Here is a 17,091-nt window from a genome sequence, read left to right as displayed (position 1 = left end):
ACCTGTGTGCTACACATTCAGACAGTAGCAGGAAGTAGGGAGGCAGAAAAAGGCCTTCCTTTCTTTCCACTTTGCAGTTTTAATCTGATAACTTAGGTGCAATACTGCGCCCATAGATCAGAAACTGCTCGCGCTGATGAAATTCCCTGTCACAAAATGTGCCTAGAACAATGGGAGTTTCAAACACTGTTCCAAAGATCTCGCAAGATGTCACCGGAAGCCATCACTATGGATCCCTGGCAGCAGGGCTGACACTACCCTGTAGGTTTCTGCTGCCTAAGGTGGGCTGCTTCACTCTGCCCCAAGCTGGTTCTGTTTTGGCTGGCCCTGCCAGTTGGCGTATAAACAATGATTTTGCAAAGAAGTTTAAAAGGGGAAGAAGGGAAGCAGATCTGGGGCTCAGAGTAAAAGACCCAGTGTTCAGGCATCATTTGTTGTGGCAAGGAGAGAGGCTGCTCTTTTAGAGTCACACACACACACACACACACACACACACAGATACACACTATTTCGTGTATAGCTCTGGAATGAGATTGTGGCATATTGTTATCATGGAATGTGGAAAGTGCTCTGATGGAGTAAGATTGTGAAATATATTGTGCGCACGCCCTTGGTTTGGAAGGTTAGCAAAACAATACATGACTGCTGGTAAGAGAATGCTTCAAGTAATTATTTATGGAACTCAGTGTACTCCTGAGAGTACACCAAGTAATTTTTCAATAAACCAGTGGCAACAAGGCTGATCTGAGCAATCCTTGAAACTTTAGCCTTAACCTTCCAACTGAAACTAAGACATAAGAAGCAGCATTTCTCCTCCAGGGGGTGGGGGGGACCAGGGAAAGAAAACAAATATATTTTCAAGTTGCTTTCTGAGACAGTGGAGACACAGGTAGGCAGCCTGACAGACAACTTCTTGTTTTCTTCACAAAGGCATTTAAGCAGCCCACAAAGAGGCAATATAAAGACTTCACATCTCCCCAGCCTTCAGTCTGCAGAAATGGCTTAAAAGCAGAGCTTTGGGAATGGGCAAAGATACCAGGCTCCAACAAGCAGCATCCATATCTGTCTACTCATAAATGAGGTTTCCGTTCTTCAACTGTAGATCTATCTCTTTAGCTGCTAGTAGAAGAGTCCCTTGCCAGGTATGACTTGGTTTATTCTGTGCCAGAATGCTGATATCTATTATATGGTAAACTTTCCAGTAGTCAGAGTATGAGCCAAATTTCTTTTTTTTTATATATAAAATTTTTTATTAAGTTTTAACAATGCACAATATAACAAGAAAAATACAAAGACGAAAACAAGAAGAATATAAAAACACAACATACATACTACAAAATACAACACTACAAACATTAAACACAAAAATACAAAAATACATACATTTTAAAAACTAATAATAAAAAAGAAAAAGCACATATAAGAAAAACACAAAAAATCCCTTTCTTGGTTTTATATCTTAAATTCACATATTTTCCTGACTTCCTCACATCCCCCGTTCTTGTATCCCTTTTAAAAGTTGGTTCAGCAAATTCATAGTCCTTAGTTTATCTATTTGTTAATTTAATCTTAAATTTTGTCTTATTGCTAGAGCCCCCACAGTTCATTTCAATGTCATCAACACTCAGAGAGTATGAGCCAAATTTCATCTTAACCATTTGTTGACATGCTGATACCTCCATGTTGAAAGATATATAAATGCTCCTCACCCCATGTGTGAGAATGTGAGGTTCAATTGTCTATATCTATCTAGCAATCTGAAGGAAAATCAGGGTATGTAGCAATTTAGGGTAGCCATTGTAGAGATGAACTTTATGTAATTCAGTATATGTTCTTGTACATGCATGTGGCAGTATCTTACAGCCGGTGCACTATAGAGGATTGAAGTAGGCCTCCCTTCTCTAACAAGTGGGTATGTTCAGCCTGGAGAAGAGGAGACTGAGAGGAAATATGATAGCCATCTTCCAATATCAAAAAGGCTGTCACATGGAAGCTGGAGCAAGCTTGTTTTCTCCTGCTCTGGAGGGCAGGACTCAAACCAATGGATTCAAGTTAAAGGAAAGGGGTTTCCAAGTAAACAGCAGGCAGGAAGAACTTTCTGACAATAAGAGCTGTTCGACAGTACTGTAGAATGGACTCCCTCAGGAGGGTGCAGACTCTCCTTCATTGGAAGTTTTTAAGTGGAGGTTGGATGGACATCTGTCATGGATGCTTTAGTTGAGATTCCTGCACAACAGAGGATTGGACTAGGTGACTCTTGGGGTCCCATCCAACTTTTCGATTCTATGATTCTATGTATACACAAACCCATTATACTGTACAGTGGTACCTCGGGTTACAGATGCTTCAGGTTACAGACTCCGCTAACCCAGAAATAGTACCTCGGGTTAAGAACTTTGCTTCAGGATGAGAACATAAATCGTGCTCCGGCGGCACGGCAGCAGCAGGAGGCCCCATTAGCTAAAGTGGTGCTTCAGGTTAAGAACAGTTTCAGGTTAAGAACGGACCTCCAGAATGAATTAAGTTCTTAACCTGAGATACCAATGTATTACAAAAAACTATCAGTGGTGCTAGATCAACGCTTAGCAAAATTGTGTTTTTAAGACTTACAGAATATAGAAGGTTGGACACAATTTAGCAGATATTTGATGGTAAGCTACTTGATTCTCACAACAAGGTCAATGCAGGGTTCATCTGACTGTAAGAGCTGGGATATAATTTTTTTCAAAGATGCTAAACGAAATATTGAATACTTGAAGAATTTTAAGTCTGCTGTCTGGTATAGTGAAATCAAACCAGACCATGAAAGGGCCACCTATCTATCAAAATTTATTCTGCCCCTCTCCTTGTTCCAGATATGCTTTTACCGAGTTTGGATTCCAAGCCATGCCTATTGATGTCTAGATATGGTTGTAGATTTTCTAACAGACTAGCAAAGGATGGTTTGGGCTTGTGCAGAAAGGCCGAATTGAAGACGTGATGCACTGTATCTTGTACCATCCATTATATAATTATCCAGTGCTTATGTTTAATCTTCCCTTTCAGGCTTTCTTACAAGGCCAGATGATTTTAACTTTGATAACTTTATCTGAATCTCCTATTTTCATTTCTGTGTTTTAATGGGATTGTTTTATTGCGTGTTTTAATGATGGATGTTTATCTTCTAATGTTTCAATGGATAGGTCAGCTGGTTAGAGCATGGTGCTCATAATGCCACGGTTGAAGGTTCAATCACAATAAAGGACAGCTGCATATCCCTGCATTGCAGAGGGTTGGACTAGATGATCCTCAGGGTCCCTTTCAACTCTACAATTATTTTATTCTGTGCCGCTCAGTTGCATCCATACATAGATGAAAACCTGCTCGATTGCAGGAAGCCTTTTGCAAAATTTGGTTGTATATTAACAGATGTCCAAACAACTTTCCAAAATATATAAAAGTAGTTAATTATGGATTTTTGTTTTAATGTTTTGTAACTGGTTATTTAGAACTGCTTAGAAGAATGTTTTGGCATTAACTGTATGCATGCAGAGCTTTTTGTTACAATACTCACAGGCACAGAAAACAAGCACCTCTCTTTTTGCTGCCCATGGCACCCACAACATGCTTACCAAGATATGAGAACTGGTACATCATTTATTTTATTTTAATTTTAGAAGAACACAGTATGTTTGTATCTTGCTGTGTGTGCAAACTTTCAAAAGTTGCAGTTCCCCACCTGCAATCTAGGGGGTACTGTTACAGAGCAGACCAAGAATTCTGCCAACTCACTCATCCCTCTCCTTCTGCTAATTATTATTAATTTATTCAATTTATATACCACCCTTTATCCAAAGATCCAAGGGCGGAATACAACACTACAAGCATAATTTAAGCAGAACAACAACAACATAATGCACAGCATAACAATACGCAGCATCATCATAATCAAACGATCATAACAATAATGCGTAGGATTGAGTTCTGCTTTCACCAAGAGCTCTCTATTTAGCAAGCAACGTGAAGATTCAGAACTTGGACACGGCTTCTAACATGGCGAACGCCCAAAGGCTGCAGATGGTTCGCCTCGTGCCGCGGCACTGTGCCCCGGACAAAGGGGGCAGGATTACAACGTTCCAGGCGAGGTGCCACCAGGCAGCACGTGGCCTGAAAGGATGCCCCCCTGGTGCTGCTCCAGACCCTGGCTGCCGTTTCACCCCAGCGTGCCAACTGCATTTCCGAGCCCACAGAACTGTATCTGCGTGTGCAAGCAAGGCAGGGCAGGGGGAATTCTCCCTTGGCATGCGAGTTGTCCCATGAGCAGAGGAGGAGGCACATTTGCAAAAATACTTAAGCGCAATCCTATACCGATCAACTCTCAGGTGTGTAAAGGATTGCAACGTTATTTCCCTCTCCTGTTTCGGTATCCGAGCAAGAGGCCTCTTTGTTCTGGCTGCAATTTAGGACGGGCATTCCCCCGCTGCATGGCTTGCGGGGAACCCTCCACAGGACCAGAGACGGGTCACTATTCGTCAGTTCACGAACAGAACCGGGGGTTGGGTCCTCCATACAAAAAAAACCTGCCTTGCAGCGTCATCCCCCCCCCCCCCCAGGGCGAGAGCACCCAGCCTGCATGCCTGCCTAGGGCGGGGAGGCGGCACGCGGCGCTCGCTCGGCCAACTGGCCTCGTGCTGCTCCGAGGCACCCGGCCGGTACGGGTGTTTAGCTCCCTGCCCCCTCGCCTCCCGAGCCAGCCAATCCCGCCACTCGGCGCCTGATCCGATCCAAACGGCGCCACCCCATTGGTTGGACGCCGTCCCTCTCCTCACCGCCGAGGAGCCCGACCGGCCAACCAGGAGGGAGGTGGGCTGCGCTTCGAGTCGGGCCGGGGGCGGAGCGCCGGGTGTCAAGCGCCGAACGTTGGCTCGGCTGGGCTGCGGAGGGGAGCGCGAGGAACGGTCGGCTCGCGAGCTGGGGGTGACGCCGGTCCGCGAGCGGGTGTGACACGGTCGTGGGGAAGGCGCGCGCGCGTGTCCCCGACGCGGTTCTTCTGAACCCGGGTCTCCAAACATACTCTGTAAAGAGACTTGCCCCGTTGCGAGGAAAGGAGAGGGGCGAGTGCCCGCCTTGCTTTGCACAGGGCGGCGGCGCTGCTAAGACGGTGCTGACCGTAGTACGTGGGAAGAGGCGGCGGAGGGTAGCGGGGTCTCGGGGGTTGTTGGAACAGGTGGCTGCTAGGTGAGCCAACTGGGGACTGAAGAGGCCAGCTGTGCAAAACAAGTTGTGCCGGCTTGTTGGGTGCTGCGGGAGTCGAGCGGATCCGATTAGGAGAACGACTTGGGTTGTTAGGCGCGTTGCGTGTGAGTGAGTGCCGGCGAGGGTTCGCGATGGGTCCTCTGCTGTCTCTCGGGGTCGGGCTTCTGCTGCTCATCCTGTGGGCCCGCTACAAGGGGCTCGCGTACGTTCTGGTCCACCACCGCTGGGTCTTCGTCTGCCTCTTCCTGCTGCCCCTCTCCGTGCTCTTCGACATCTACTACCAGTTCCGCGCCTGGATGGTGCAGAAGATGCACAGCGCGCCTCGGCAGCACAACCTGCGTGTTCGCAACATCCAGGAACAGGTGAGAAGGGCGGGCGGAGGGGGAAAGTACCCCCAAAAGGGTTTACAAGTTGGAAGAAGCGCAGGCTGTTCAGTTTTCCTAGTAAGACTCCGGGTGTTCCTGGCCTTCCTTCCCTGGAGCAGAGGTTTTCAAGCATGGAAGTTGGCCAGAGGTTTGAATGAAGCTAAATACAAGTCTTGAGTTGCAGATCAGGACTACTAACAGCAACCATTGAGTCTGGTCCCCCCCCCCCTTTTAGCAGTTTTGTGATATTGCTGATATTGGAAATTTTTCTCATACAAAAACTCAGAGGAGATATCCTGACAATTATGTTGTTGCCCTGTTACTTTGGGTTGCATCTCTGGCTGCACCCTTGGACCAAAGCAGGGATGGGAAACCTGTGGCCCTCCAGATGATGTTGGACTACAACTACAATCATCCCAGCTGTTGGCTTTGCTAGCTGAGGCTGATGTGATTTGGAGTCAGTTTCCCCGTTCCTGACCAATCAGCTGTGGGCCTGTAGCAGTGATACAGTGCTAAATTAATATCTTATTTACTTATATACCATGTAATGCTAGAGTAGGTTTCTGAGCAGTTTAGAAAATATTAAAAAAAACCCAGCCATTAAAATACACTAGAAAACAGTACCATTAAAATTAAAAGGTGGGAAAATCAGATGATGCTCATCTAAGTGGGTTGCCCCAGATGAAGATATCAAGGGACACATCTTGCAAACAGGTGTGTTTTCAGAAACCGGCAGATCGTCAATACAAATAGTGATGTATTTCAGCAGAGAAGGCATTCCATTACTGTTACACAAACAAATTGTAAGTGGAAGGAAAGGTGCTGCAAGAAAGCAGTGCCAGTATTTGGCACATTATTGCTCTCTAGACAGTATCTTCTTCATAGAATCATAGCATTGTAGAGTTGGAAAGGACCACAAGGGACACCTAGTCTTCAGTGGTCCTCTTGTTTATGGATAACAGGCATAAACATTAGTGGAGTCCGTATGTGGCTTGCGTAGGTATGTGCCTGATGCTAGGGAAACCATAAATCAGCAAGCATTCAAATTGCAGAGAGCCTATTCTGTGCCATGTGTCTCCCTGACAGGTCATTATAATAATAATAATAATAATAATTTTTATTTATACCCCGCCCTCCCTAGCCAAGGCCGGGCTCAGAGCAGCTTACAAGCAATAATAAAAACAAGTTGAATGATTACAACATTATACCAAACAAGCCTTTACTCTTTCGTTCCTGTTGATGAAAATAGCAACTTCCTGTGTAGAAAGGTTACAGCACTTGGGGCTTTTTAGTGTAGAGAAAAGGCCATTAAGAGGAGACATGCTAGAGCTAGAAGAACACGGTGCACACCAATGGCACTGTATAATCATCATCATGGGGTTCATTAGCATGAGATACTTTAACCTCACACTGCAGTTTTCTGCTCATCACAGTGCAAACAAGGTCAGACTGGCCTGTGCTGTCATGCTTTTCAGACAGTAGAGTGTGTTCACATTACCACTTTAAAGCTCAGTGAAGTCCCTTCTGCTGCCCCAGTGAATTCCGCAGCACAGCTCATTCTGTCCCCCCTCCCCAGCTTTTCACATCAACATGGCTCCACTAGTGTAAGATTTGTGTCTGTTTGTGTACACACTAGAGTGCACTGGCAGGCAGTGACACCTTTTCCCTATGTAGAAGTGTTCACACCTTGGCTGGAGATGAATTGCGAATGGCTTAAGGACTCTCAATCAGTGTGAAGCTAGTTTGGGGAGAAACTCATAAAACAGTAGTGTAACAAAGTCCAGGATGCATTTGCACCGGAATGGCAGTGAGCACGGTGGGAGTGTGAACACAGCCCTAGTAGGCTCTTATTCTGCCTTAATTGCAATACCAATGCAAATTTTAAAACCTTTTGTGTTAAAGGTACTTTCTTGAGAACAGGCAGAAAAGCCATTAAGTGGTCCACCAAGACCCTCAAGAATTTTCAAGTAATCTGGGGGAGGGGGAGTTCAGGAACTGTTGGCTTAGGTTTTCTAAATTAAGCAGTATATAAATTTTGATAAGTAAATGTTTGCTTTCAGTTGCCCCATTATATTTAATGGGACTTCCAGGGAAGTGTATGTAGGATTCTTCTAGTCAGAATCAGCTTTCTCAGATGCAGATCTGTTTACTTGCAAAAACAACATCAAGTTGTTATATATAAGGTGTTAAATTAATCTTCATTTCTTGCAGGTACGAGAATGGAAAAAAGAAGGGCTAAAAACATATATGTGCACAGGACGTCCTGGCTGGCTTACAGTGTCTCTTCGTGTTGGAAAGTACAAGAAGACGCTTAAGAATATAACAATCAACTTGATGGATGTTCTGGAAGTGGACACTGAGAGAATGGTAAGCTTGGAATTGATCCTTCTACAGTGGTGCCTCGCAAGACGAAAAGAATCCGTTCTGTGATTCTCTTCGTCTAGCGGTTTTTTCATCTTGCAAAGCAAGCCCATTGACGGATTAGCGGATTAGCGCTTTTAGCGGCTTTTAGTGGCTTATCTGCTTATTGGATCAGCTGATAAGCAGCTTAGCGGCTTAGAAAAAGGGGGGGAGGAAAAAAACCCGCAGGAACTCGCAAGACATTTTCATCTTGCGAAGCAAGCCCATAGGAGATTCGTTTTGCGAAGCACCTCCAAAACGGAAAACTCTTTCGTCTAGCGAGTTTTCCGTCTTGCGAGGCATTCGTCTTGCGGGGCACCACTGTATTTAAGTGATGAGCTTTTGTTCAAGGGATGTGGCCATTGCTGAACATCATTGAGCCTGTTTCTGTGCTTTCTGGTCCTCTTTGAGGTGCCTGACCAAGGATGAGGCGCATGATTTCGAAGCGGAAGAATCAGACCTTGGAACACAGGACCTCTGGTGTGGCAGTACTACTGAGGATGTTTCCCCACTAGCTGGTGTCTTCAGAATTGCTATCTTTTGCTCACTCTGTCTTAGTAGCAGGCAGTGGGGCAGCAGCACTTACCTGACCTCATGTCACTCCAGCTTACGGCAAGGGGCCAGGTTGGTGCAGTGCAAACTCGTTGGTGGAACCAATCTGGCACTCCTTGCACCTTCCTATCTCCCTCCCAGTAATATGTAGAAACACCAGTGACGCAAGGGCAAGTAAATGCTGCCATTCCACTGACCACTACTTCTCTGTGTTTATGGAGAGTTGCCTACGCATCTTGGATGCGGAAACTACTCACCTACAGTGCCTTCATCTTGGCAGGATTCAAGCTCTGCTTGTTTTTCCTCATCCATTTCACCACTGCATCTAAGTACTATCCCAGGGGCTGTACAGCCTCTCCCACTTCAGATGTTACGGAGGATAGAGCTGAGTTTCATCAGCATACCGATGGCACCTTACCCCAAAACTCATAATGACCGATCCCAATAGCTTCATGTAGATATTACCGTATTTTTTGCTCTATAGGACGCACCTAGTTTTGGGGGGAGGAAACAAGGGGGGGGGGAATTATGAATCCCAGAAGCCAGAACAGCAAGAGGGATCTGGCTTCTGGGATAGTCTCTTGCTGTTCTGGCTTCTGGGATAGCCGGTGGGATAGCTGGTTTAGCTTTGATCGAAGCCTCCGCAGGGCACGGGGAGCTTCGCGGGGCCATCCAAAAGCCAGAATAGCTAGAGGGAGCGCTGCGCAGCGCTCCCTCTCCCTGTTCTGGCTTAGCCGTGCAGCCTGCATTCGCTCTATAAGACGCACACACATTTTCCCTTAATTTTTAGAAGGGAAAAAGTGCGTCTTATAGAGCGAAAAATATGGTAAATAGCATTGGAGGTACCTGTAAGATAGTAAGCTGTGGCAGGTTTATAATGTAGCCACCAAGGGGTTGAAAGGCACTCTCAAGTGCTACTCTCTGGACTCAGTTCCAAAGATAGGGTTGGAACCACTGCAAAATGCATTTATTATTATTAAAGGAGATCAATGTAGATAACTGCTTGATTGTGAAAGAAATGAAACCTGCCATTTCTGTATGCTAATTGAAGGATGAGGCTTCTGTTCATGGGAAGTTGGCTTACACAACTCTTCCTAGCAAGTGGAAGGTACAATAGCCAGGAACAGAGGCATGACCCTACACTTTGTTCATGCACTAGTATATATGTTTGTGATAAACAGTGCAGACAGGAGTTTCTTGGGCCAAATTTTCAAGTTTTTGGTGCAACCTTAGCTGCCTTGTCTGCTGCAGAAAGTACTGTTGTGCTGCTCAGTCTTAAAGCATTCATGCTACGGGTTTCCTAGTTGTAATTTGCCTAATTACATCCAGGATAGGCAAGCATGATTGCAACACTAACCTGTTTAAAGTATTTCTTTTCCACTGATTTCCTGATTCACAAAGACCGAGGTAACTTTTAAGGTGTGCACCAAATGATGGGGCAGAGTGCATTTCTGTGTTACTGATTCGGCATCAGATTTGTATTGATGTGGCATTCAGTCTTGGCATATAAAATGTGTTCTTCCTTAGGTTGTCCGTGTGGAACCCTTGGTCACAATGGGACAATTAACAGCACACCTCAACCCCATAGGCTGGACTGTTCCAGTGGTACCAGAACTTGATGACCTTACTGTAGGTGAGAGGTCTTGGGATTTGTAAAATATAACTACAACTCTTAAATATTTCAATACAGTTCCACTTAGCAATTAAAAGCAAATTATTTTTATACTTTTCTGTGATGCATAAGATCTAATGCTCACTGTATGATTCCCAAGCTGTGAAAATTCACCTGTTATTTAAGTAAGTCCTCTGGAAAATGAAAATACAATTCATGTGATTGTTGTGCAATGATCTCTTGTTCAGGTGGTTTGATCATGGGGACTGGTATTGAATCGTCCTCCCACATCTATGGACTGTTTCAGCATTCCTGCGTGGCCTATGAACTTGTTCTTGCTGATGGGAGCCATGTGAGATGTACACCGGTAAGATAACATTCTAATTTGCTGTGGTTTGTGACATTATTCCTGCTCTGTATCTGTATGCGCCTTAGTGTTGCGTGCCTTTTGCAGGAGGAGAACTCAGACCTATTTTATGCGGTTCCTTGGTCTTGTGGCACACTGGGCTTCCTGGTGGCAGCTGAAATAAAAATGATCCCAGCGAAAAAATATGTGAAGCTGCATTATGAGCCTGTGAGAGGACTGAAGACAATCTGCAAGAGATTTGCTGAAGAATCTGAGAAGAAAGAAAACCATTTTGTGGAGGGTCTGGTTTATTCTTTAGAAGAAGCTGTCATAATGACCGGAGTTTTGACCAATGAAGCTGATCATAGTAAGGTAACAACATTGATTCTTTCACTTCTTCAGGTAAATAGGACACCGGCGGGGGGAGAACTAGCCAAACTTGCCTCTGAAAACCAATCTCTGCCCTTCATTGATTCTAAAGTTTAGAGAGCCCATCTGCAGTACAGGCTTCCTTTAGTTTTTATGGTATTTTTAATGCCATAGCTTCCCCTAGAGAACAGTAGTTTGTTGAGAGTGTTGTGAATTCTTTTTTGGAGCTCAGCCTCCCTTACAGAACAGTAGTTCCCATGGTTCTCTGGATGGAGGAGTGACTGTTAAACTAGTTTAACAAAATACTGGGCAGATCAATTCCATGAGTGGAATGTCTTGCACATAATTAATCTGGTGGGAGAGGTCATTCTACAAAACTATTTCTCCCACAGGCCTGGGGCAAACCAATCTGCCTGATAGAAGTGCACAGAATTGGCCTGTAGGCAGTTCTTATCTACAAAAAAAATTTGCCAGTGTTGATTGCATACAGACATTTGCATGTAAATGATGTACATTGCATGACTTTACATCAAAGATAGATAGTGTGTCACCCTACAGACGTTGTTGGACTGAACTGCCAGTCGGCCCCAGCCATTGCTGGCCAATGCTTAGGGGGGGAGGGAATTGTAGTGCAGCAACATCTGGAGCAGCAACCCTCATAGCGACCCTTGATCAACACAACCTGTTGTTGGTGTTTCCTTGGCAATCTTACTCTTAACAGTTGCAGAAATGTGCTGAGCATTAAAAGAACTTGCATTCAATTGCAGCTGTAATTAGAGCCACGTTATGAAACTTTGTCTTCAGGCAAAGCTGCTTTTGTGCTGGTGTGTTCATTGTGTTTCTGTTTATGTTAAGATCAACAGAATTGGGTGTTACTACAAGCCATGGTTTTTCAAGCATGTGGAGAACTATCTAAAGGCTAACGAGATGGGAACGGAATATATCCCTGCAAGGCAATACTATCACAGGCATACACGGAGCATATTCTGGGAGCTCCAGGTAAGGTTCCAATTCATGCCATATTAGCTGTCAATCAAGCTCACAGACACATCCTTATCAATTCAACCCTCTCTGTGGTAATGATAAACCTAGTTAGCGAAATAGCTGACTAGGCCGAACTTCTTCCCCATATTATATATCAGGGTAGGAACTAGATCTGACCAGCTGACGTGTCCCAGTTCCCATGGGCCAGTTTGACAGCTGCCTACCTGTTGGTTGCCTGATATCAGTTGATCAGCGGCTAGTGCAAAAACCCCATTTCATTTGCCCACGCCCTTTGATTTCAAGCCACGGGAGCAAAGGGGAGGCATTTCCCCCTAGGGCTTGTCATAAGCACCAGTGTGAGCCAACTGGAAAAATGGTTGCGGTCATTCCCCAGACTGAAAAGCATCATATTGCTGCAGCTCACTGCACAGAAGATCCTTCCAATGTTATGTGGGATTAGTCGCTAATTAGCTAAATCCATATGTGCTGTAGCTTTATTTTATTTTATTTTATTTTATTGTATGTACTAATTAGTGCCACTAGTAATTGTAATCGACTTGATTTTTGTAAACTGCATACAGTGGTACCTCGGGTTACATACGCCTCAGGTTACATACGCTTCAGGTTACAGACTCCGCTAACCCAGAAATAGTACCTCAGGTTAAGAACTTTGCTTCAGGATGAGAACAGAAATTGTGCTCCAGTGGTGCGGTGGCAGCGAGAGACCCCATTAGCTAAAGTGGTGCTTCAGGTTAAGAACATTTTCAGGTTAAGAACGGATCTCCGGAACAAATTAAGTACTTAACCCGAGGTACCACTGTACAGGTTTTCTTTCAATCAAGCAGCATGTGAATTTTGTTAAAATAAATGAATGATGAAAAAGTGTTGAGGTGTTGTTTTTTAAGGCAGACAGTTATTTCTGAAGTCGGCGATCCAGATTTGAAATGCGTAGTTTTCTCACGACATGCATTTGGTCTCTTTTCTAGGATATCATCCCATTTGGCAATAACCCTGTTTTCCGCTACCTGTTTGGTTGGATGGTTCCTCCTAAAATCTCCCTCTTAAAACTGACCCAAGGAGAAGCAATTCGGAAGCTCTATGAGCAGCATCACGTTGTACAAGACATGATGGTCCCCATGAAAAGCCTTGAGCAATGTATCGAAACCTTCCACAGTGACATCAAAGTAAGAGCATCTTTCCTACCTTCCAGGTTGTTCTTAGTAGCAGTAGCTAAACAAAACATGTCTCGACTACAGGATTCAGAAGGGCTGGGTAGTGGCTCCCATGTATTGCTTTGTTGTGAATTTTTTTGTTCTTCCGTTGTCTCTAGGTTTATCCTCTGTGGCTCTGCCCCTTCATCTTGCCCAATAACCCTGGCATGATTCACCCAAAAGGAGATGAAGCAGAGCTCTATGTGGACGTAGGAGCCTACGGAGAGCCCAAAACAAAATACTTCGAAGCTAAGGCTTCCACCAGGCAAATAGAAAAGTTTGTAAGGAGTGTTCATGGGTAAGGGTCTAAGTCCCGAAAGGGCATTCTCTCAAGTTGTTAGGAGAACTCTCTTGCAGTTAACTTTTCAGCTTGCTGCATGACGATGTTGCAAAAACAAAAAGAATTTTAACTTAATTTTTTATTGGTCAGGGTTTTTTTAAGGATCCTTTTTACCTGAAGACATATATAATTTAACAAAAATGTGCTTCATTATAAGGCTGCTATGACAGACTTCCCTTTTGGGGCTACTGAGCAGTCTGAAGTGTTTTCTGTTCTAAAATTCAGAATTGGTTTCATGGGGTTCTATTGGAGTACTGGGGACTAGACAAAAGGGTTCCTTTAGGACAAGATCTGAACGTTTGTGCTGGCAAAATAGCCTGCTCTAAGAAATGAGCAATAGTTTCTGCCGCCTTCTGATGCAACAATTTTAAGATCTGTTTTTCATTCTTCCTTTTAGTTTTCAGATGTTGTATGCTGATTGCTATATGACCCGTGAGGAATTCTGGGAAATGTTTGATGGCTCGCTGTACCATAAGCTGAGGAAGCAACTTCATTGTAATGATGCTTTTCCAGAGGTGTATGATAAAATCTGCAAATCTGCAAGACATTAAATCGGACTCACCTGAGCAAGAAATTGGGTGAAGTTGGATTTTACAATAACTAATTGCTCTGCCCTTAACGAAAGCATGTTGTTGCTGTCCCAAAGACTTCAAGCATATTTGTGATTTAAGAGATATAAACTCCTGCCTTTATATGAAAAAAAAAATCTACACTTAATAATCTTATAGCTTAGAAATGGAAATTCCTATAAGGTTTAATTATAGGTTTGCTATAGATCTTTTAGTGGTTTCCTGTAGAAAAATGGGAAAAATCTGAGTTTTGAGGATGCTAGAACTGCAGTCTAGCTAGCAATTGCCAGTGGGAGTTTGATAGGAGCTTCACTACTACAAATGTAATGGGATGGGATCCTGTAATTTAGAAAATCACCTCTACGCGAGGGTAGTGCCAAATACCTGCCAAATGAGACTGCCTTTAAATTACGTCACTGTTGCCTATACCATATCACTAAGCTTTCCCAGGATTTCCATTTGAATTGTTAAAAGTAACCATGCATTAGATTCACAGTTGTAGACCTGTCTGTCTGAAAGCGTTGGAAGTTATGGTTTGCAGGCAATTTGAATTGTTCAGCCTCTCTCTTTTACTTTGAATTACATTTTTCTTTAGTTGTGTCCATCAAGGTTTCTTTGATGCAGGGGAAGACTTGCTGGTATGCACTGTGGAGGGATTGGTGCATTTATCTTTCCTGTTTATAAATGATGTTGCTTTTGTCTGTTCTCCCTCCTGCCCCCAGTTCTACAAGTCTTCAGGGCAAACTGCCGCTGGGTGGCCTTTGTTTGTTTGTTTGTTTTCCTGTGTTGCTTTTTGGTATCGCTGCTGCTGCTACAAGATACAGAATATGCTATGATTATCTGTTTTTTGGCTAACAAACACTGGATTAGCAGTTTAAATGGATTGTCAGAAATGCAAGATTGGCCTCATTTTCCATAATACACGGAGAAGATCAACACTGATCAGACACTGAGCAAAGTGGTTTCATTTTGTTGCCTAACTAATTTAGGCTTTATTTTGTTTTTGAAATGTGTAGCAAATTATGGGTTTTGTGTGGTAGATGATGCACATAACTTTAGTTTGAAAGGCAGTATTCACCATGGGTATCTTTTATTTTTAGGAAGTTTTTATTTTTATTTTTAGTGCCTTAATCAACTGGAAGAGACCTGGATCATTTTAGCCATCCTATTTTTTAGACTTCATTAGCGTTTGGAAATGCGGGTGGGGTAGGAATAGATATCCAGATTTTTAAAATGTCGGAACATGCACCCCACATGTAGATGAAAGGAAACTTAAGCTTTTGTATGATGTAACTCAATCCTATGCACATTTACCCACAAGTCCCACTTTCAGTAAGCCTTAAGAGAGCCACGTACATCCAGAAGCCAAACTTGCATGCAGCCAGCCTTGTAGGAGGACGGATACCATTTCTTCATCCTCTTTACCCTCATCCTGCCCAACAAAAGGCAGAGGGTTTGGATGAAGCAGAGCTGTCCTTCTGCCTAAATCTGTCAGCAAGAGAGATCTGTTGCCATCTGTCAAGCCCTCCAAAGTGCTCGCTCAAAAGGTGGGTGACAGATACAGCTGGTGATATTCAGCAGAAACCTGGGGTTGAGAGACCAACACATGATCAACTGGATCCTGAGCCATCCCAGCTGCTGGCAGCCACAGGCCCGAACTAGGCCACCAGCCCAGCCCTGGGAGCTGTTCTAGTGAGGGGGAATTTTGCCCCCTGCTTCTTCCACACTGGCTGGTGTGTTGTCAGTAGGGCTGTGGAAGTAGCAGCGGCTACAATTCATTAAACCTAGCCTTAGTGGTCCAGGGGTTTGGGTTGCACACTAGAGAGAGGAGCAGGCCTCAACTTTACTTTTATGTGTGCCCCCCTCTTCCATACATTCTGATTAATGTTAAAATGTTAACATGGCTGTTTTCTTTTTCACAATTCTACAAGCTAGTGGTTTTTCTGTTAGGGTAAAGCTTCTGCACTGAAGCAATAAGCCCCCAACGCCTCTAACATCAATGCTTCCTAAAAACTTAATGTAATAGCAATAGGTTAAGTTTAGCTGGGGCCATGAACTTTCCCATAATAAAACTCGCTTCACATCTGTAATCAGTTTTACAGGGGTTAAGTGGGTTTGGGTTTCTTCTTTCCTTTTCATTGCACCAAGTTTAACCAAAATCTGATCCAAAGACTAGTCAAGACTCAAAAATTCTCACGTGGAATTATTTATCTGAACATAGGGAGAAATGTTCGGCTTGGTGAGACAATATGAAAACATCTTACTGTCTGTGGGGTTTTATTTATGACCAGCTGATGGTTTTATTTATTGGAAGAGAATAAACGAGCATATTTTAGCTACTCAGTAATGCACATGCATTTAGACTGATCCATCTGATAACTATTCCTTGATGGGGGAGAGCCCTGCATACACTGCTGTAGCACATCTGAAAACCATTCTCGTAATGTTTGTGAGAGTAGGAAGTGGCAGTGGCAGTAAAAAGCCACTGTAGCTGTGCCAGCGTGTTGGGCATAGGTTGAATCCAGAAAGGGACTGAGAGTTGACAGCGCAATCCATGCTTGCCATTATTTATCTGTGCAGGAATGAGTTCTAAAGGCAAAGGGGGGGAAAGTGCCAGAGTCTGTAATCTGTAGAGTATGTCTTTGTGTCGCACACAGTTCTGTTTCTCATCACAGGCTGTATCTGCAAGTGTGTTTGTCCTCTTGCTACAACCATAGTGAAAAAGAGTCCCAACCACTCAGATGTCCTAATTTTATACCAGCAGCCACAGTGTACTTACGTTGCAACTGTCAGCTGTTTTGTACTGCTGCTCTCAGGCAGAACTTGCGCTACGACCATAAAAAAAATATGCTATTTTGATGTGACTGAATAAAATGGTGTTGAGAAGATCTTTGCTGTACGTCTCTATTATCTCAAGTCACTTTGAATGGAAGACGCATTGGAAATGTCATTTATTGGGCAGAACTCTTTGAAAACTTTCAAGTAGGTCTTCATAGAAGCTGGGTTCAGGAGCTTTTTGAAGTGCTCATAGGATTTTTGAAGCTATCAAAATTCAATCTTTAGCTTTTTCCTAGACTTAACTGTTATTTCTAATCCTGGGATCACATC

At 43.9% G+C, this 17,091-nt stretch overlaps 1 protein-coding gene across 2 annotated transcripts; it reads left to right on the top strand.

The window, feature by feature from the left end:
• The first annotated feature begins 884 nt into the window (after nt 1-884).
• On the top strand, nt 885-16,871 carry DHCR24 (24-dehydrocholesterol reductase). Of its 2 annotated transcripts, XM_083510196.1 has the most exons (10): nt 885-1,210; nt 1,629-5,597; nt 7,812-7,967; nt 10,080-10,185; nt 10,413-10,531; nt 10,619-10,882; nt 11,735-11,878; nt 12,850-13,047; nt 13,194-13,372; nt 13,812-16,871. In XM_083510196.1, the coding sequence occupies exons 2-10, from the start codon at nt 5,367-5,369 to the stop codon at nt 13,963-13,965; spliced, it is 1,551 nt and encodes a 516-aa protein (XP_083366322.1). In that variant the 5' UTR covers nt 885-1,210; nt 1,629-5,366; the 3' UTR covers nt 13,966-16,871. The 2 variants fall into 2 exon arrangements, with proteins under 2 accessions (XP_083366322.1, XP_083366323.1); XM_083510197.1 differs by lacking the exon at nt 1,629-5,597 and having other exon boundaries at nt 885-1,142; nt 7,784-7,967.
• Nucleotides 16,872-17,091: the final 220 nt, after the last annotated feature.

Source organism: Podarcis liolepis, assembly GCF_965112155.1.
Source record: "Podarcis liolepis genome assembly, chromosome: 6".
NCBI lineage: Eukaryota > Metazoa > Chordata > Lepidosauria > Squamata > Lacertidae > Podarcis > Podarcis liolepis.
This window is presented reverse-complemented; position numbering and strand designations above follow the sequence as displayed.

What these genes read in the sequence shown, in the direction of transcription:
- DHCR24 (XM_083510196.1), top strand. Translation starts at nt 5,367, where the DNA reads ATGGGTCCTCTGCTGTCTCTCGGGGTCGGGCTTCTGCTGCTCATCCTG. An exon ending in AAGTGGACACTGAGAGAATG is followed by an intron (nt 7,968 to 10,079) that starts GTAAGCTTGGAA and finishes GTTCTTCCTTAG; the next exon opens with GTTGTCCGTGTGGAACCCTT. An exon ending in GCCATGTGAGATGTACACCG is followed by an intron (nt 10,532 to 10,618) that starts GTAAGATAACAT and finishes TGCCTTTTGCAG; the next exon opens with GAGGAGAACTCAGACCTATT.